The sequence below is a fragment of the Xenopus laevis genome, chromosome 1L, assembly GCF_017654675.1.
Source record: "Xenopus laevis strain J_2021 chromosome 1L, Xenopus_laevis_v10.1, whole genome shotgun sequence".
Lineage (NCBI taxonomy): Eukaryota > Metazoa > Chordata > Amphibia > Anura > Pipidae > Xenopus > Xenopus laevis.
This window is the reverse complement of record NC_054371.1, coordinates 78,314,369-78,334,913: the sequence shown is the minus strand read 5'-3', so window position 1 is coordinate 78,334,913 and position 20,545 is coordinate 78,314,369. Positions and strand designations below refer to the sequence as shown.

At 36.0% G+C, this 20,545-nt stretch overlaps 1 protein-coding gene across 1 annotated transcript in view; it reads left to right on the top strand.

The window, feature by feature from the left end:
- The window catches only part of LOC108719622 (B-cell scaffold protein with ankyrin repeats), a 171,656-nt gene extending 152,073 nt beyond the window's left edge, over positions 1 to 19,583 (top strand). Inside the window, exons 16-23 of the mRNA XM_041590688.1 lie at positions 435 to 482; positions 1,993 to 2,046; positions 5,812 to 5,996; positions 9,246 to 9,309; positions 11,626 to 11,655; positions 15,576 to 15,640; positions 17,747 to 17,821; positions 19,293 to 19,583. Coding sequence (XP_041446622.1) covers positions 435 to 482; positions 1,993 to 2,046; positions 5,812 to 5,996; positions 9,246 to 9,309; positions 11,626 to 11,655; positions 15,576 to 15,640; positions 17,747 to 17,815 — 515 coding nt within the window. The 3' untranslated portion in view covers positions 17,816 to 17,821; positions 19,293 to 19,583. The remainder of the gene's footprint in view (positions 1 to 434; positions 483 to 1,992; positions 2,047 to 5,811; positions 5,997 to 9,245; positions 9,310 to 11,625; positions 11,656 to 15,575; positions 15,641 to 17,746; positions 17,822 to 19,292) is intronic.
- The last annotated feature ends 962 nt before the right edge of the window (positions 19,584 to 20,545 follow it).

The window sequence follows — 20,545 nt, the reverse complement described above, 5'->3', positions numbered from 1 at the left end:
TTGACAAACAAGCTTATAGCAGGCGACTTTCTTTTTTTCCCTATGGTAGAGCTGAACTAGAACACCATTAAAAAATAACAACTTGATTTAGAAAATGAGCATTGTGCAATTCAGGTCTATAGGTGAATTTTTCATTTCTGAAAAGCTACAATTGAAAACGTGAAAAAGATGTTTTTACCACTAATCGATGTCTTTTTAAAAACTGCCATTTGGACCCTAGCAACCAGATAGCTGCTAAAACTCCAAACTGGAGAGATGGTAAACAAAAAGTAAAATAACTAAAAAAAATTAACATCAGTTGCAAAATGTGTCAGGATATCACTCTCTACATCATAATAACACAGAGGTGAACAACCCCTTAAAAATAGAAAGCACTCAATATTTTCACAATAATTATGAACTGCTTGGAGTAAAGACATTTTATTTCATTTCAGGGTTGCAACTAAAAGACGAGGATAAAAATGTGTACAGCTTTCCTCCAAGTAAGAAGAACTGGCAATATACCACTAATGTAGTATTTATGGAACTGGCTACACAGATGCCATATTTATAGCACCATTCTGTGCCTTTGTAAAACTTACATTTACAGAGCTACATACATAAAATGTGTTAAAGTGTCACATTTGATGAGTTGATTCTCCAAATCGATTCTTTTTGGTGCCACATACAGAGCTAATATAAACAAAGCGAACTGGATAAAAATAAATGTATGCACATGTGACTGGCTTTACACAATGACGGCTGGTTCATGGCATAGTCCTAGGGTGTGTGCTCTGATCTCAATGGGGTCATGGGTAGGGATTATTGGCTGGTAATGGAAAACTCTTTTGCAGCCACTCACCCTGTTATGTCTTTGACCCAATAGTAACAAGGTCCAGTAATTAGCTATGGAAAATATTGTAACGTGGCCAAGTAGCACCCCACAGTCACAGTAGGTTCACACAATGCCATCTCTGCACTCAGGAACAGTTTATTGGCAGCCACTAGCCCATTCCACATTAATACTTTCCAGGTTACCTTAACACACCTGGAAAGTTAGGGTTCTCCAAGCTACTGGCCTCTAGACTGCTGCCTACCTTCCCGACTTCTTCCTTCAAGTCAGAAATGCTGTATCATTCCAGGCTTTTAGAGCAGGGGTCAGCCTTGTATTCGAGATACTAGGCCCTATCTCACAAAGTTCCTTTTCCACTGGATCTGGGTGAGGTACCATTAGAACACTTTTCCCTCTTTCTCTCCTCATTGGAGCCTCAACTGCTTAACTATCTAGCCTGCTGCTGACTCTCACCACCTGCAGTGAGCTCCAACAAATTTTACTTACTACTACAGCTCAAACCAAATCATGCTACTATCCAACCATGGTCTACCTCAGGCTCCTTGGTGTCATACACTATCCAATTTTCATGGGCCAAAGCGGATGTGATGCCCCAACCCAACAGAACCACTTGGTGGCTGAACAGTATTTACCTAACATAATTTGCCTACACCTTACACTCCCCCCCCCAGGAGCACAGGCCTGGGGTATCAGTTAAAATATTATAATCACTGAGGGGTTCCAAACTTTTGGCACCCTCCATTGATTTTAACATTCCTTGTCCTTTACTGAATTGACCTTTAAGTGTCTCTTGGATCTAGTGTTGCCACGTTTTATGGAATGGGAGTCCATGGGTCGAGTGGATGACATTGGGAAAGGGTGGATGACATCAGAGGCTTGGCTAGTGACATTTCAGGGGTGTGATTATGTCATCAGGGGACAGGGTTATAACTCAGCAATCATTGCATTATTTAGTTATAAGTCCTGCGCAGATTTCCAAATTAGGAAAACCCGGCTGTCCAGGTAAAAACCAGACAGGTGGCAAACCTTGCTGCAACAGCAGGTGCCTGCACACACCTGCCCCAGGCTCCACTGCAGTGTTTTCTCATGTTTAATAGCATGGTTATCCTATACACTATCATCCTTGTGTTTATGAAAAATGTCATTTAATTTAATTACAGGGTTTCAACCACGAGAACAGGAAAAGAAAATGTATGCCACAGTTCCACCAAAACGTAAGAGAAATTTCTGAATTCTGTGTTGGCAAATGGAAACTTTTAGCATAAGCAAAAGAAACTTGCTTTCATTACGAATGTTCATACACTCAGCATTTAAATGAAACTGTCCCCATTAATGTTGACAGCTATTTTTTTCTATACAGCATGTGATGGTTAAATAGGACATATGGAACCACCTTTTTTTATATTATACCCCTTAAATACCCTTACAGTAAAAAGGTTTTTATATATAAATATATACAGTATATATAAATATATATATATATATATATATATATATATATATATATATATACTGTATATCCAACAGTACAGTTAGAAGACCAGGTGGTCGCTGCAAAATTCATTATATTGCCAGGTAATGAAAACATAAATAGCTCTAAAACTGTTTTTTTTAAGGTTTACTTATCCTTTAATGCTGAGGCTATCTCAAAGAATTAAAATGAAAAACTAATAAACAAAAACTAAATTTATAAAACATATTATGGTAAAAGCAGTCCAGGCCATGTACAGTATATATTTAGGATCACATGATGATATTTAACATATTCAAGCCACTTCCTGAAAAGCTCAGTTCTGCTGGTATTTAAGGTGTTAATTCATTCACTACAATTATGCATCATGTTGCTCCTAAAGTGTAAATATTTAATGCTTGAACTCTATACCATTCGCCACCTAACAGCTGCCGAAGTGATGTTTTAGCCTATGGGGGACCTCCTACAACCTGTATGGAGGCAGTTGGGGGATTTTGGGAGATTGAAGTTAAAAAAGCTTCAAATCGAAGTACGATCAAAGTACGATTCGAAGTACAATCGTACGATTTGAAGTAGGCCGAATTCGGCCCACTTTGACCCCAAAAAACTCCGACCTCCATTCGATTGGTCTTTTTGAATTCGCCGTTTTTTTAACTTCGATAATCTGCCCCTAGGTGTAAGTGGCTGGATAAATATAGTTTCTAAAAGGGTATTCTTAATCTTTTAATACTGTAGCTTAAAAAACAAGTTTGCAGTTCAGTTAATTTTAAGTCAAACTTAAAGGGGCACTATATGTCTCCGTTCAAAATGAAGAAATTCAATGGGGCTTGTTTTGAAAATATGTTCTGCCAAATTAATTCAATTAGATGAAATTGCTTTCTTTTTACTATTACTGCCATTCAACCCCCCCCCTTTTGAAATAATTAGTATCAAGAGAACCAAAGGCTTCCTTATAATGAGACCATCCCTTTCCTCTAATTGCTTTCTGTATGTTAGATTTATAGACGAGGAGCATTATATTATACAGAAGGTGATTTCAGATCTTTCTTGCCTCTTACAATTGCTCTGAAAATCCCAAGTGGCAAGTATAAAATCAAAATGCTTTCCATTCCTCTCTCTCTTCCTGAATTTGGCCCACATGATACAGCTTATTTGTATAATTTCTTTTTCACAGCTGTGCAATCGTTATTTCTACAATCGAAGAAGAGAAAATTTCTTTCTGAATAAACTATTCCCTTGTATATAGCCGGTGGCAATTTAGCTTTGTAGATATTTCTAGCAATAAACATCTGTTATAAACAAAACATCAGATAGGTTTATGTAAGCATGTTATTGCCCCTATGTTTTGGATAGAAAATTTATCAATTTCCTACCTTTCCACTCCAAATATAAAAATATTGTTTTTCTGGTGCTTCAACCATTCCCCAGATACCTGCCAGAGTATAAATGGCATTTTGCGATTACAGTGTGTGCACCTTTCTATGATTCTGACTTTTGGATAGATAGTGTCATGCACTTAAGACACATACACATGATTAGAATTATATGAGTAGAATTATAGTATGATTAATTATATGATAATTGATACTTATATGTTGGTTAACAGTTTATAGAATAACTACAAGGGACATATAGGGGCAGATTTACTAAGCTCGAGTGAATAGTTCGAATCCAAAAATATTCGAATTTCAAAGTAAATTTTTGGGAATCATTCGACCATTTGATAATTGAAGTACTGTCTTTTTAAAAAATCCTTTGACTCAATACTTAAAATAATACAATACAATAAAAGCTACCAAATTGAATGTTAGCCTATGGGGACATTGTAGATAGGTTTTGGGCACTTTTTATGATCGAATAAAAATCATTTGATGGAATGATTTTTATTTGATCGTTCGATCTAACATTTTGCGCTAAAATCCTTCAAATTCGATATTCGAAGGATTTTACTTGGAGGGTCGAATTCGAGGGTTTTTTAACCCTCAAAATTCGACCCTTGACCCATAAAGTTAAGATACAATCATATTAGTTTCAATACATAGATTATATAATACTCCACCTTTTTACAGCCGATTTAAATGCATTTCTGTCAAATCAAACGTTAGAATAAGCCAAAATCTTGAATCAGCTCTAAGAAGCCTGTTAATAAAGAATCTGATTGGTGCCAATCCAATTGCATAGGTATCTAGTTTGTAGACAGTTGACATGATCCATGATGACACTGTCGCCACCTTTATCATAACAATATGGTCCTACTTTTGAACATTTTAAAACAAGTATTGAGTGGGAAAATGGTTTTAAAAAAACATTCAATTATTGACAGGTTATGAACAAATGATTGAAGGGAATTTAAAGGCAAAAAAATAAATTCCAATTTTTACTTTCTTTAATGAAAAAGAAATCTATCTCCAAAAATATGTACCGTTTTAATAAGAAACCTGATTATATGCAGTGAAGTTCTCCCTTAATTTTACTTGCTCTGACTGCTGCAAATAGGAAACGGTCAGATGGTCCCTAACTGCTCTGCAGGGAAACAATCCTACTTCCCCCATCTTACTTCCCAGAACTCAAGCAGCTTTGTTTGTTTCCCTGTAGAGCAGCTGGAGATGTGTAGAGATTTGTATCTACAGACCCAGTGCAGTTCACATATTCTGATTATTAATCAGTCTTGCTGTATAGGCAGAAATTATTTGACTTGTGCTGTTTTAATAATTTATGACGATCCCTAAGATTAACCTCCCAACTGAAGTCCAGACCACACTGAGCATGTGCACAGTATTTGTCTTGCAAAGATGTTTAACAAAGTTACAAGACGATGCCCCCTGTGGCCAACTGTGAAAGCATAAATCATTTGTTTGATTGGGCTTCTGGTGCAATAATTTCATGTTTATATTTAGTATTCAAAATGCAGTATTTCTAGCATTATTCTATTTTAGACTCTAGTTCCCCTTTAAGCAACCACAAATAAAAATAAAGGACTGTAAAATAATGTGGTCGTTATTGTTTCTGGGGTGGTTGTTTTTCCCTTTTCTTTTTTATTATTTTATCGGGTTCAAACTAGGGATGCACCGAATCCACTTTTTTCAATTCGGCCGAATCCCCGAATCCTTTGCAAAGGATTCAGCCGAATACCAAACCGAATCCGAGTCCTAATTTGCATATGCAAATTAGGGATGGGAAGGAAAAACATTTTCTACTTCCTTGTTTTATGACAAAGTCACGCAATTTCCCTCCCCGCCCATAATTTGCATATGCAAAATCGGATTCGGTTTGGCCGGGCAAAAGGATTCGGCCGAATCCGAATCCTGCTGAAAAAGGCCGAATCATGAACCGAATCCTGCATTCTGTGCATCCCTAGTTCAAACATCATTCCTGTCTTGTTGTAAACATTGCCTGCCATCATTGTGCTGTTCTAATTTCTCCATAAAACATTTCTGAATGTGCACTTCTGCATATCTGTCTTTCACTAGATATTTATTGGATCCTGTTGATTTTCTCATTCAACCAGATAAAGACAAACAGCAAGCAAATTACGAGGGTCCCGTTATTTCACAACAATGTGTACCCTCTGGGCAAGAGGAGTTGATATTACTTCAAGAGAAGGTGAAGCTGGGTGTTATGAGCATGGATGAAGCCCTTGAAAAATTTCAGCAATGGCAAAATGAAAAGAGTGAATTAGATCGTCTGCAAAAGGTATTATTACCATATAATACTAAATATCCCTGAAATTAATGACACTTTCATTGTATAATGCTTTTCTTATTTCGGTATATTATGTTATGGCCTTATTTCCTTTTTAGTTGCCAAAAAAAGAATGTGAAGGCGTTTGTATTAGAAAATAAAACAATTAATACTTGTTTGTGATCTAATACAGCAGCTCTTGCACAAGAGAAATGATGCCTTGTATATAAGTTGAAATATATTTATCCCTGTATCAGGCATGGCATTGGATCCATACTCTAATTAAACTGTGTAAATTGTGGTTTTGGATTTATAATAAGAGAGAAAACAGGGCAGCCATCATAACATATTGGGGCAGATTTATCAAAGGTCGAAGTGAAAAATAGAATTTTTGAATTTCAAATTTTGAATTTGAATTTTTGAGTTTTTTATGGTCAAAACTGTCAAATTCGACTAGGGAATTGTTAAAATTTGATTTGAGGTTTTTTCTAAATTCAAATTCAATTTTTGAAATTTATCATACACTGGCCCTTTAAGAACTCGATTTAGACTATTCACCACCTTAAACCTGCCAAATTGCTGTTTTTACCTATGGAAGACATCCTCGGATCAATTTAAAGTTGTTTGCAGTATTCTTGACATTCGGGTTTTTTTGGGAAAAAAAATCTAATTGAATTAGATTTGATCCGAGTTTGCAGGTCAATCCTATTCACCCGAGTACCACAAACTTGATTTTTCTTTAATAAATTGCAGTTGGTTGAATTTCGAGTTCATGAGAGTCCCATAAACTCGAAATTCGACCGTTGATAAATCTGCCCCTTAGAGGATTATTTATCAAAGGTTGAGTTGTTTTTTCCACAAAAAAATAATTTGTTTTCGAGGGTATTTTTTAGTCAAAACTCGAATTTATGGTTAGGAAAAAATAGAAAAAAATCTATTTTTAAAAAAAGACCCAAATTTTTCAAGATTTATTATACCCCAAAGCTGTTAATAGCTCATATCCGAAAATAGACCATCTAAAATCTGTCAAGGTCATGTAGGAGCCAATGGCAGAAGTCCCTTAAACCATTTGAAGATTTTATTAGCCTTCATGATCTTCGTTTTTTTTCCAGTGGGCTTCGCTCGAAAACTCCATCAATTCAAGTGATTCGAGTTTTTGCCGAAAACTCAAACCATTCAAGATTTGGTGGCATATTTATCTAGGGTCGAGTTCATAAAAACTCCCATAAACTCAAAATTCGGAAAAAACAACCAAATGAAATATATTAAAATATAGAATTTTCTTCCCCCCCCCCCTTTTTTTTCTTTCTCCCTTATTTTTGTATAACTATAATTGTCAGTATGATTGGAATAGATAACTTGGATTGGGTACTGTTATAACATGGTGCTAACCCTCTCTTAATTATCTTATATGCTATTTGTAAATGTGACAATCGTACTGAAAATTTTTTTTTAAAAAATAAAAAAATAGAATTTTCTAAATTTATGTGAATAGGATCGACCTGCAAACTCGAATCGAATTTTCACCAAAAATTTTTTAAATTCGATATTTAAAAGTCCATCAAACGACTCCAAATTGATTGTAGGAGGTCCCCCATAGGCTTAAACACCAATTCGGTAGGTTTTAGATGGCGAATAGTCGAATTCTAATTCTCAGTACGTGATAAATTTCGATTTTTTTTTAACTCAAATCAAATTTGGACTATTCCCTAGTCAAATTGTGTGGGCTTGATTTGTGCGTTGAAAGCATTCCCTTAAACTCCCGATACATGAGCTGATATAAGCTGCCAGAAACTTATTGGGCAGTGTATGGGGCCCTCTGACAGGCTTCTCCAATCGATATCTGGCTGAAAATCGGTCAGATGTCGATTGGACGGGTTTAAAAATGCCATCGGATCGAGGACCACATTGGTTCGTTGATGCAGTCTTCGATCTGACCGCTTGTATTCTTCTCATTGTGATCCGATCGTTGGGCCCTAGGGCCCACGACTGGATATGCCTGATATCACCCACCTTAAGATGGGCATATCAGGGAAAGATCCATTTGTTTGGTGACTTCCTCAAACAGGCGGACCTCCCTATGTATGTTCAGCTTTACACTGTTACCATTTCTGCACTAATCAGTTAATGCAAAAAGCTCAGGCTTAGGCAACACCCTGGACTTGGATATTCAAAGGCAGGTGTTAGGTATCCTTGAGCCTAAAGTGCACCTTAATCACAAGTACTTCCACTGCAATTTAAGCTCACAAGGCCAAAAAGCATTGTGCAAATCATTTATGTATCTTTCCAGTTGCAATATTATGTATGTTTTTAAACTCGCACCTAAAGCAGCATAATAAATGAGGCACGTCATCTGCTGAGAGTTTTTGATGCATGTAAGAACCAACATTAGACTTGGCTCATATCAATCCCAAAAGCTTCCCCCACTGATGTGGCAGGCAGACAGAGCTTGGTGTAGGTGCGGTGAACTATTTTGAAGGCTTTTTTGAAAGGCTTTTGTCTGGGAATGCAGTCAGGTAATATGCCCCATATGTACAGCCATACCTTTATTCTGACATATTACCTTAGTACCTTAGAACTCGGGTTCTCTGTAAAACAAAATGTGTGGGCCCCAAATATTTGTATTTATTTAAAAATCACCTTCCCCAGACCCCGTTTATGCTCCTGACACATTAGACTTAGCTGAGGGAGGACCAGTTCTGGTACTTATACTGAGCTAGTGGTGGAGGCTTTAAAATGCTGGAGTTCTGATTGATAATGCAAACAGAATTATAAGCAGAGCACACTCCTGGCATTGTCCTCTCTCATCTTAGGCTACAGCATTGTAGACAGAACACATAACTAAATTCCTTAAATCAGCATGTTAATTACACAGTGCATGTAAGACAAATTGCAAAAATGTGCATATTTTGTGCCACTAACTGCAGGCAATTTCTGATAACTCATGACTGTATGCAAGTGCAGTGTGGGCAATGTTAGAGCTCTGCTTGCTTTTGTTCGTTTCACTTTAATAATAATTTTCAATTCTAAAATCAATCAAAAAAAGTAAATATTATTGTATTCGTGTCATTGTTTTGCATAATTATCAGACGGTATCTCTTCTATCTGGTACTTACTAACCCAAGGCAGTTTAGAAGAACATTTTAAGTGTGGAACCAAAAGAGTTGTGCATGTATAGCAAACACCCACTATAGCTTCTGATATGTATCCCCTGCACTGAAAACCACTTCTTACTGAAACTTTGGTTTATAAAACCCCTAGGAGAAACTACAACAGCTACGTGACAGTATTATTGGGGATAAGACAGAAGATGATCGATTATATGGTAAGATTGCTGCTTCTATTACAGTGCAAGATGTTAAAGGCAAAATTAGAATGGCACATAGGGTTCCTTGGAGGGTGTGTCTCTAAACAGTTGGCCTGCATTGTCCATTTCCAAACATGAAATGTGGGAAATTTTACTGTAGACTCACCTCAAATAACTGCTGTATTTGTCATGAATCCACTGTAAGATTTCACAATTAACTGCTCACACTCAGGGGATGGTCAGTCCTTGGCATATAATACAGTAAATATGCCACAAAGTTCAAAGCTAAGAAAAAAATCCTTTCACCTTTTCTGCTCCTGGGCCCAGTACATTCCCTTTTGTTAGAACCTGACTTAAATTTTTTAACACTGGCCATTTGTCTGCTGTGCTGCCAAACCCATAGTCTAGCGAGTAGTGATGGGCGAATTTCTCCCGTTTGGCTTTGCCAAAAAATATGCGAATTTCCAGCGAAATTCGCAAAATGGTGAAAAATTAGCAAAACTCGTAAATTGACACCTGTTTCAATTTTGATGGCAGCGTTAAAGTCAATAGTACTGACGCATGACGGTTTTGACGCAAGCGATTTTTCCGATATGTGTCTGAAATTGTTCAGAGTTTCGCTATATTTTTTCGCCTGGAAATTTGCTGCGAATTCGCGCATTGCCAAACTTATTCGCCCATCACTACTAGCAAGTGTTGCATGGGAAAAGCTTTCAGTTTACCAGCAAGCACTTGATTTCTCTTGATAATATCTGGCAGGGCTGCAGGCTGGTAGCAGCCACTGTGTTTTGTCCAAGCCCAATCCATCACTCAAGAACATTCTAAAAAATGTCTAGAATACTATTTGTGCCACAAGTTCCTGCCCCAATTTCATCACATTGAGACCTGTGGCCCATTACCTGTATTGCAAACAGAGGGCACTGAATCTTTCCTAAAAGACATGATTCTTGAAAAGAGATTGCAGCTGGTTGGATTCATTGTCTGTTTTTCCACTTTTTGTTATTTTCTTATTTTAGAATGGCAATTCTTATGTCAAATTACTGAACTGATTCAATTTCTTCTGAAATGTGGCAATATTTAAATATTTAGACAAGGTTTAATTTTGGGGTCATGTGGTTATATTGCAGGTATTCTGTTTTAACTCTTTTAAGGAGAATTTAAGTTTAACTTAATAAGTGGGCTAGAAATGTTGTAGATTATGTTTGGGGGTTCTGTACCAGCCCAAGGCGACCACATCTCGTTATCAGGAATGATCTGTGAATTCGAAGATGCCCCAGTAATTCCCCATCTTCTTTTCTGCTTATTCACTGCACATGCTCTGTGTTACCTGAGTTTAGGGATTGAGTCACAGACACAGTATACAGTATATATATTTTCTGCTTGATGATTTGCGACAGCAAATCTAAGGAAAATTCTAAGGAAATCCAGGATGGGGACGCCCTGTGCACAACTTAGTCCCAAATCATTACTGTTATAGAGATGCTGAAACTTTAGACTGGTGCAGTAAGCTCAATATATAAATATGGCATTTCTACCCACTTTTGTGTTGAGGATTTACTTCTCCTTTAGGGCAGTGACACCCGCTCAGATTCAGGGAGAATAGTCAATTCTCCTGTTTTTCGGGGCGACTAATCTCCCCGAACTGCCTCCCGCCGGCTACAATGTAAATCGACGGCGGGATGGAAATTGGTTCGCTTTGTTTTCCAAAGTTGTCAGAAGCTGCCTCACGAGGAATCTCCGGGCAACTTTGGAAAACGAATCGATCCAAGTGCCAATCCGCTCAGGGGTGATCCGCCAATTAGGCGAGCTGAGGCGCTCAGGCAGCATCACCAGCTAGGTTTCCAGGGGCGCACCTGGTGCCTTTAAGAGCCGATTTTCCAGTTTTTAACAGAAAGATGGAAATTCGGCTTTACTAGGGCGAGAGAGCGAAATTGCGCTCTATGCACTAGCGTTGCTGCCTCCCCCAGGAAATGGAATCGGGCTTGGGGGGGCTGCATTAATGGAGCCGCCTCAGGTGGCAATGTACACAGGAACGGCGCTGAATCTGCTGGCGATTTAGACTCTAGCCAGCAAGAGGCAGTTCTGGGAGATTAGTCGCCACGAAGAAGAGGCAATTTATCGCCGGGTGACTAAATATCCAGAATATGAGCGCGTCTCTGCCCTTAACCCACTACAGGCCTTAGCAAGAAATTTTCTTATCCACTTCTGATATTGTTGTTCTGGAGACTGACATCAGATTATAATCTTGATTTACTTCTATTGGAATATTCAAGCAATGATATAATTAATATTACATGATGCAATGACACTAATGAATTATATTTTTGTCAACAGATAAAATTACTATTGTCCATCAACCAAATGGTAAGATAAAATATGTGTTACTTGAGTTTTGCAAGTGCCTTCTAAATATAGCATGCAGTTATAGACTGAGCCTGCTTGTGCATTACAGGTCTGTGTAACCTAATCAAGCAGTCACCTACTGCATCTGCCTAACATTAGCGCTAAATAAAATCTCAGATCAATGCCTCAGTGGGTAGGCACATAAAAGCATTCCAGTCTCAGTAATGTATTTAGTAGTACTTCTCTGGATATAATGAGTTGTACTAACCTGGGTAAAATGCATATAAAGATATATTTAAAATTATAATTAAAATATATGGAATGCCACCACAATGTCCAATTAGGTATTATAGTCTTTCTGGGGATGTCCACCCAAGAACTGTTTTTTTTATAATGAAAGAAAATAGAATTCTAAACAACTCTGCAATGCAATGGTTTTACAAAGGTATTTGTTTATCGAGTTCTGTTCTCTGGAAGTTCAGTTCTCCTCGGAATTTTTTAATTTGCTGGATTTTGTTACATTTTTTCAGGAGTAAGAACAACTAGTGCAGAGGGCATAAACATTAGGGATGCACCGAATCCAGGATTCGGTTCGGGATTTGGCCAGGATTCTGCCTTTTTCAGCAGGATTCAGATTCGGCTGAGTCCTTGTGCCTGACCGAACCAAATCAAAATCCTAATTTGCGTATGTAAATTAGGGGTGGGATGGGAGATCACGTAACTTTTCGTCACAATACATGGAAGTAAAAACATTTTTTGCCCTTTATCCTTTCCTGCCCCTAATTTGCATATGAAAATTAGCATTCAGATTAGGTTCGGTATTAGCCTGAATCTTTCACAAAGGATTCAAGGATTCGGCTGAATCCCAAATAGTGGCTTTGGAGCATCCCTAATAAACATACAGACATATACTACTTACAGTTGCAATTACAAATAACTTTAAAACCACCCGTTATACAGGTATGGGATCCATTATCCAAAAAAAAACATTATCCATAAAGGTCCATATTACGGAATCCTTACTGGAAGCAAAACCAGCCTATTGAGTATATTTAGAGGGTTATTTATCAAAGGTCAAGTTGTGTTTTTCGAAAAAAAAATTAGAGTTGTTGAGGGTAGTTTCATAAAATCTCAAATTTTTTAGGGATAACACTTGAATTTTTCAAAATGTATTATGCCAAAGCTGCAAAAAGCTCAAATTCAAATACTCCAGCTTAAACCTGTCGATGTCATGTAAAAGTCAATGGAGGAGTTCACCAGATTTTGAACAGTCTGGATAACAGGTCCCATACCTGTCCTGGCAAGTTGCTCAGAATTAATTTTTGGGTGGTGAAATAGAAAGCAGTGACACTAGTTGGTTAATTAATTTTTTTGCAATGTAACAGACATTCATTTTTCTTCTAGGTCTGTTAACCAGTTGGCTTTTATTGCATTGTTGCAGGGGTCATAACCAGGAGAGCAGTGAATATAAACAGACAAACAGATACAGCACTTAGTTGCAATTATATTTACAAACAACTGTGGAACCAGTGGAGACTTATTTATCAACAGTCTCATATTAGTGGTTTTTGAAACAGTGACCAAACTCACTTTCTCTAAAACCGCGGATGTCATGAAATTTATCAAAATATCCAAACTGTAAAACCACAAATGGGAAAAGTCACAGAAAAGTCGCAAAAACTATGCGTTTTTCGTATTGCACAAAAGTCAAAGACACCCGAAAACCTCTAAAACCGCAAATCATAGAAAGATCTTCCTGTTGTAAAAGGGACATCTGCCATTTACTTCTACATGATTTCGAAGGTTTAGCTAGAGTATTTTCTTATTCGGAATTGTCACTGTTTTGTCACATAAAACCCAACCGAAAAAGTAGCAGCTGAAAAAAGTCAACCCTTAGACATTTTAAATTAACAGAAAAATATGATGAAAATCAGTCCCTTAGACATTTTTAATTAACAGAAAACTATCATGAAAAATTTAAAATTTAACGAAAATATGAAACAATGAATATAATTACATAGTTAAAAATTCAGTGCCATTAGGAAAATAGTCAAGTTGTTTTTCATTATATCCCTCTCAGCAATCCATCCCTTTTCATTCTCATTTCATTCAAGAGTCAGATTCAGATTTTGACAGGTAAAATACATTGGTGCTCCCTGTGTATTAGAGCTAATTGCCTTTAATATGACTGACTCTGAAACAAAGCAGCATGAAGAGTGATTTCTGGGAGGTGGTGTGAAATGAAACGTGATTTACAGAATATTTAATTATATTTAAAGTCAACTATTTCCATGAGATGACGCTTATATCCAATAGTTCCCGGTTAATGTATATTAAAAAAGTTACTTAGATTGATAGTTTCAACATAATTTTCCTAGAGTGATTTCCGGTGCAGCTGACTTGCCACTTGAATTTTTCCCCTTGACTTTAAAGGAGAACTCCGCAAAAAAAATAACTTAAGCTTTTTGAAAAGTAAACATAATTTCAAGCAACTTTGCACTATACATCAATTAAAAAATATGCAGACTTTTTATGATTTTTAATGGTTTCTGACAGTTCCCTAACCTAACCCCCCTGCTCTTCTGCTGATCTCTCTGACTACTTTGCTGAGCTGGCTGACTACAGTTACTTTGTATCAACAGCCATCTGTCCTTTACCTGCATTCTCCAAACCCCACAATTCCCTGCACATATGATTTCAATAATAGCATAATAAATAGGCTCCTTTGTGTCTTCCCTACTTTATTAGGTTCTGGACATAGCAAGTTAAAACTTTTCCCTATACTTTAATCACTTTAGCAGCCTAAATTGCCGTAATATTACGGTAAGGTATTTACTAAAACTCAAATTTAACCCATTTTTTTTTATTAAAACAAAGTTGACCTAAATCCCATCCACGAATTTAACTTGTTTATCAAGAATTCCGCTCGCAAAAAAATCTGTGCAGGAAAAGTCTCTACAAAATCGTGCGACAATTTGAATCAAATGACTTCTTCAAATTTGACTCCCAAATCATACTTTTTTTTGAGTCGCCCGAAAACCCCGACTTTTTCGGATTATAGTAAGAAAATCAAGAAACATCTTCAAATTCTAAAAGGGACTTCTACATGACATTGACAGGTCTTAGCTGGAGTATTTTTGGATTCAGAATTTTTGGTAGCTTTGGGGTCAAATACATTTTTAAAAATTCAATTATTTTTCACTCCCCTAAAAAACTTGGAACAGAAAAAATTGTGGCTTGATAAATAGGACCCTAAATCACAACTAACTCTCGTGTTAGTGCTTTCTCATTTAGTTAGGGATATATAAATAGTTGGAACGTGTGATGAAATGAAATGTTTTTTTAAATGTATAGTATACATTTGTAACTTTTTAGTTGCATTTACCTCAACACTAAACACTTATTTGCATTGAAATGATTTACTGTGATCTAAAACGTATCCCAGAATAGGTGTATTACTACATTAAGGTAAAACAACTTTTAACAACTCCATTTCATTTGAGAACAATTCATTTGGGGTTCTGCCGTTTATAATTAAGTAGAAAAAACTATTTTCCTAAAATAACATATTAAAAACTGCAATTTGGATGGTTGGTTAAAAGCAATTAATCACTCAGTGTCTACAGTGGTGCATAAAATGGAATTTGTTAGCACTATAAAAAAATAATTCCATTTTATAATGGCTAGAATCTTAGTTATAAACATATCAGGATTGTATAAAGTATGGAGACATGGGCACATAAAAAATATTCTACCCCATTCAAGAGTAAATCTAACCATAATTTTTTCATTCAGACAGATACCATAAGTTGATGCTGTATTGTCATAAATTATCTCTGGCATCTTATAATATTCCTTATTGTGATTTGAGAAGATGTGCCTGTATATAGATATATTATACATTAATTAATTAGTATTCACCCCACATTTTTATTTTTCAGTTTCAGACGCTCATATGAAGAGAGGTCATGGCGCTTTTGACAACAGCATTTACCAAACACCATTTGTAAGTTATATTATAAGTAAAATTGATCTTATTTAATTGGGTAAATCAAGTATATACCTCAGCTGACTCGTACAGGCAGATTTCTCAGAATTAAAATTCAAGTTTTTTGCCAAACCTGAAAAACCTTGAAAACTTAAAAATCTCAAATGAAAAAACATAGAATTTTTAAAGCTTGGTTACATAAAATTATCAAAAAAATAACAGGAAAACAATTTAATCACATTCTACTATTCATTCTCAAGTGCAGTGAGCAAAATGCAATTTTGAGCAGTCGCCATGTTTTTTCCCATAATGCAGTGTTTTTTTCCCCAGAATTCCAGTGTTGTTGCAGCCTGAGAGTGGCTGATGTGCCAAAAATAACACAATTGTGTTTGCACTTGACCATAAATGAGACAAGATAGCACTGAAACTTTTCCAAATTCATGCAAGTGTCATTTCCAGAGGTTTTTTTTTTAAATGTCTTTTTATTGATTTTTGAAATAATAAAATAAAATAGATAAACATAAAACGTTAGAGATATAAGGAAGGAGTTAGGGAAGTATCTTTATAGTATGGCAGAGCCTTGTTAACTAGTTCCTTCCAATCCTCCAATAAAGGTTATGTAGGTCTGTTCCATTTAAGGAAGATTTGTTTTTTAGCATAGTACCTAAGCAGTTGAAGTAAAGATTAGTGATGGACGAATACATTTCCTTGTTTCGCCGCGGCTGACTAAATTCACAGCGAAAAAAAAAAAAAAGGTAGCCCGTCAGAATAGTCGCGCACATAAAACTGTCGCTCTTCAAAAGTATTCGGACGCCCATTGACTTTAATGCATTTGGACAAAAAAAATCGCACATATAAAAATTGTTGCTTGCGTCAAAACTGTCGCTCGTCAAATTTTTTTAACACCCAATGCATTTCGCGATTTGGACTATTCCCTAGTTGAAGTACACAAAGGGGCATATTTATCAAGGGTCGAATTGAAAAAACTTCAAAATTCAAAAAGACCAATCGAAATTAAGTCGAAGTTTGGTCCGTATTCAGTCAAATTCGATTAGTACGAATTGAAGGAATAGCGCATTCGATCGAATTTGATTCAAAGTTTTTCAAAGTCTACCAATTGACTCCAAATAGGAGTTCTAGGCTAAAACAGCAATTCGCCATGTTTTAGATGGCGAATGGTCGAAGTCGAAGAGACAGTTCATGATAAATTTCAATATATGCATTTTTTTAATTTTCTGCAAATTCGAATCAAATTTAGACTATTCCCTAGTCGATATACACAAAAATAGCTCGAAATTTGACTTTTTTCAATTGAAAATTCACCTCGACCTTTGATAAATCTGCCCCTATGTTTAGGACATAACCAAACCACATGAAACCATGTACCCAGGTGTCCACAACCTCTTGTGCAGGTAATGCCTCTGGTTGGATTTATTCGGCGCAGATACTCTGGGGTCAAATAGGAGTGATGTCGAAATTTGGCCTGGGCTAGTTTCTCCCTGGGTGATATTTTTTGCATTCAATACAATACAGACAACTTGAATTCAAAGATGTCAAGGTTTGTTGCCGCAAAAAACTTGATTTTGCATGTTAATAAATCTGCAGCATAGAATTTACAGAAGACTTGCAAGATTTTTCCACTAATAATTGGATCTCACCTGCTCAAATCAGCCAACATTTTATTAGTCAATAATTCAATAGGGAAAATCTTTGACAAAAGAAGCAAATTCAACTTTTCTTCCATTTGGTGAACAGTTGTAAAACTAAAAATAAAAAGACTGGCATTAAATTAGTTTGAGACAAATCAATTTTGCATTTTTTTTCTAAATGTTACAAAAAACTGACTTTCACAAAGAACACTACATTTTAAGAAAACAAATGCTGCATTTTTTTTATATCTTTTTTTATCATTTACAGTTGAAACATTGTACTTGTTTGTTACTGAGGTTTTTCGGAAAAGAAAGCTGCTAAACTGGCAACTTTACAGTTAACTGAATATGCTGTGGGTGTAAAATAAAACTATTAAAGGGGCATATTTTTCCTTTTGTATATAAAATAATAGTAATCTAGTCTTCAATCTCTTTTGAAGCATGCATCTAACACTGAACATGTTTTCTGCTTTAGACTCCCTCAACACCCTACGCGGCTGCGAAAAAAGACATTTATGCTCCATCTAAACACCACACAAAATAATGCATGGTTAGTCTGTGAAACGAAAATATCCAAAGCTATCTTTTCTGTGTTACTGTGTTACTTTTGTTCTGGCGTGTTACTGATTTTCTTGGACAAACACCATCATGGAATATGTAGTGACTGCAGAGGTTTAAAGAAACATGATGAAAAAGGCTGAAAAAAATAAAAGGCTAAGCTAAGCTTTGAACAGATCTGTAGGTTTATTTATTATTTAGGCTCATGGTGACACTGATCCATTCCACTGTCCATTTTGTGGAGTATAGCTGCTTTGATTTTAAAAAATAGCCTCTTTGGTATCTAACACTAGTAGTAGCATGAACAAAAAACTACTGGCTGTTGAAAGCTTTTAAATTCTACACGGACAAAAAAATCACTAATAAGGATTCATTATATCCTAGTTGGGATCAAATACAAGGTACTGTTTTATTATTACAAAGAAAAAGGAAATCTTAATGTAATTTGGAGCTTTCTGGATAACAGGTTACCAGATAACGGATTCCATCGCTGTAGTTAGTAAGCACGTAATTAGATGACATTAAGGTGTTTTCATTTTTTACTGAACTTTTGGAATGCTCACTACATATTTATTATAATTGCCTTAAAAATATTAAAAATAATTGGGGGCAGGCCCGGTCACCTGTAGATTCTGAAAAATGCCAGAGGGCTGCTTTAGGGTGCCATAGACAGTCCTATCTATTATGCCTGTTTGAGCTTCTGTGCACTTGAAATAACAGGCCCATCTCAAATGATTGGGGGATTCCAGAGACAACCTTTTCATTAGAGGGGGTAGTTATATATATACATATACAGTACATATATATAGTAAATAAAGCACCCCCTCTTGTAAAATATAAGGATATTCTAAATTACCGAGGAGTTCCTTGACCATATAAAAACATGAGGCCAAAGGTTTTTATACAGGTCATGGAACTCCAAGGTGATTTATAATATCCTCATATTTTGCAACAGGGGGTACTTTATTTATTATAATACACAAGTTTCAGTGAGTATAACTGATGACAGTTGTGTATTATAATAAATAAAGTACCGCTTATAGGATATAATTTATAGTATATTAATGGTATTTATGGCTCGTGTATTAGGGATGCACGGAATCCAGGAATCGGCCAGGATTCAACCTTTTTCAGCAGGATTCAGATTTGGGCAAATCCTTCTGCCCGGCCGAAGCGAATCCGAATAAATTAGGGGCGGGAAGGGAAATCACGTGACTGTTACTCACAAAACAAGGAAGTAAAAAATGTTTTTCCCTTTCCACCCCTAATTTGCATATGCATATTAGGATTCGGTTCAGTATTCGGCCGAATCTTTCGCAAAGGATTCGGGGGTACGGCCGAATCCAAAATAGTGGATTCGGTGCATCCCTAATATATTTATTTATATAATCATACATATAAGGATAAATAATAAAAAAGTTATTCCTTTGAATATAAATGTAATTAAATATCTTTATTTACAGGTTCTTCTGAAGAAGGATCATCTCCTGTCACCTACTCTGAAAAGACGGATATCATTTGAACCCTTAATCCTATATGCCAGATGTCTACATGGATAGAGGGCCACCATAAACATACCAATAATTATATACAATAATATTGGTACTTCTATATTCAGCTTTTTTAGGTCTAATTACCAACCAAACCATTTTTTAAATCTGGAAAATCTCAAGTTGTCTGAAAACACTTAGGGGCAGATTTATCAAGGGTCGAATTTCGATGTAAAAAATAGTTCGAAATTTGACCATCGCATTAAAATACTTCAACTTAAATATCGAAGTCGAAGGATTTTTCACAGAATTTGGCCATCGATGATCGAAGTAAAAAACGATTAAATCGTTCAAATTGAACGATTCTAGCGTACGATTTGTAAAGACTTAGAAAAATGCATTAGAAGTTCCCCATAGGCTAACATAGCACTTCAACAGGTTTAATTTGGCGAACTATTGAAGTCGAAGTTTTTTTAAAGAGACCGTACTTCGATTATCAAATAATCGAATATTCAAACTATTTTACTTCAAATCGAATTTGAAGTAAATTTGAAGTCGTAATATCCTATTCGATGGTCGAAGTATCCTAAAATTACTTTGAATTTCGAATTTTTTTAATTTGCCTCGAATTCACTTCGACCCTTTCTAAATCTGCCCCTTATTATAACAAATTCGTTTTCTCCTATAATAATCTGAAAGATTGCAAAATTAGCCCATCAAGAATATGTAGGCTGGTGTAAACAGTTGACTGATCTGAATGTACGTCATAATTATCAGAAACTGATTATGCTTAGGCCTATACAGCTGATGGGGCTTCTGTGTCCCCTCTTAAAAGCAGCCCAAATCTCACAACTTCGCGCTTTGTACTTTTGCAGGAATAACCCTAAGTGGATGGAATTTAAAAACAAATCTATTTCCCCTAATTGCACTTTTCAGCAGCATTTCTCAGAAAAGATATCTATTACAAATCTGGGAATTGAGCACATTTGGGCATTAACGCAACCCTATCTTCAAAACTCAAATCATAACGGTAATCCAGATGCGGCGACTGGCCTCAATATCCCAGAATCTTTCTCTTGGTGGACACACTATAAATTTTATATCTCAAAAAATTTCCTTTTTCACATCTTTTTTTTTTTGTTGCTAAAAACCATAGCAACATTTTGGCTATTCCTGTGTATCACTGTACACTGCATTACGGTCAACAAAAGCTGACTATTAGTTAA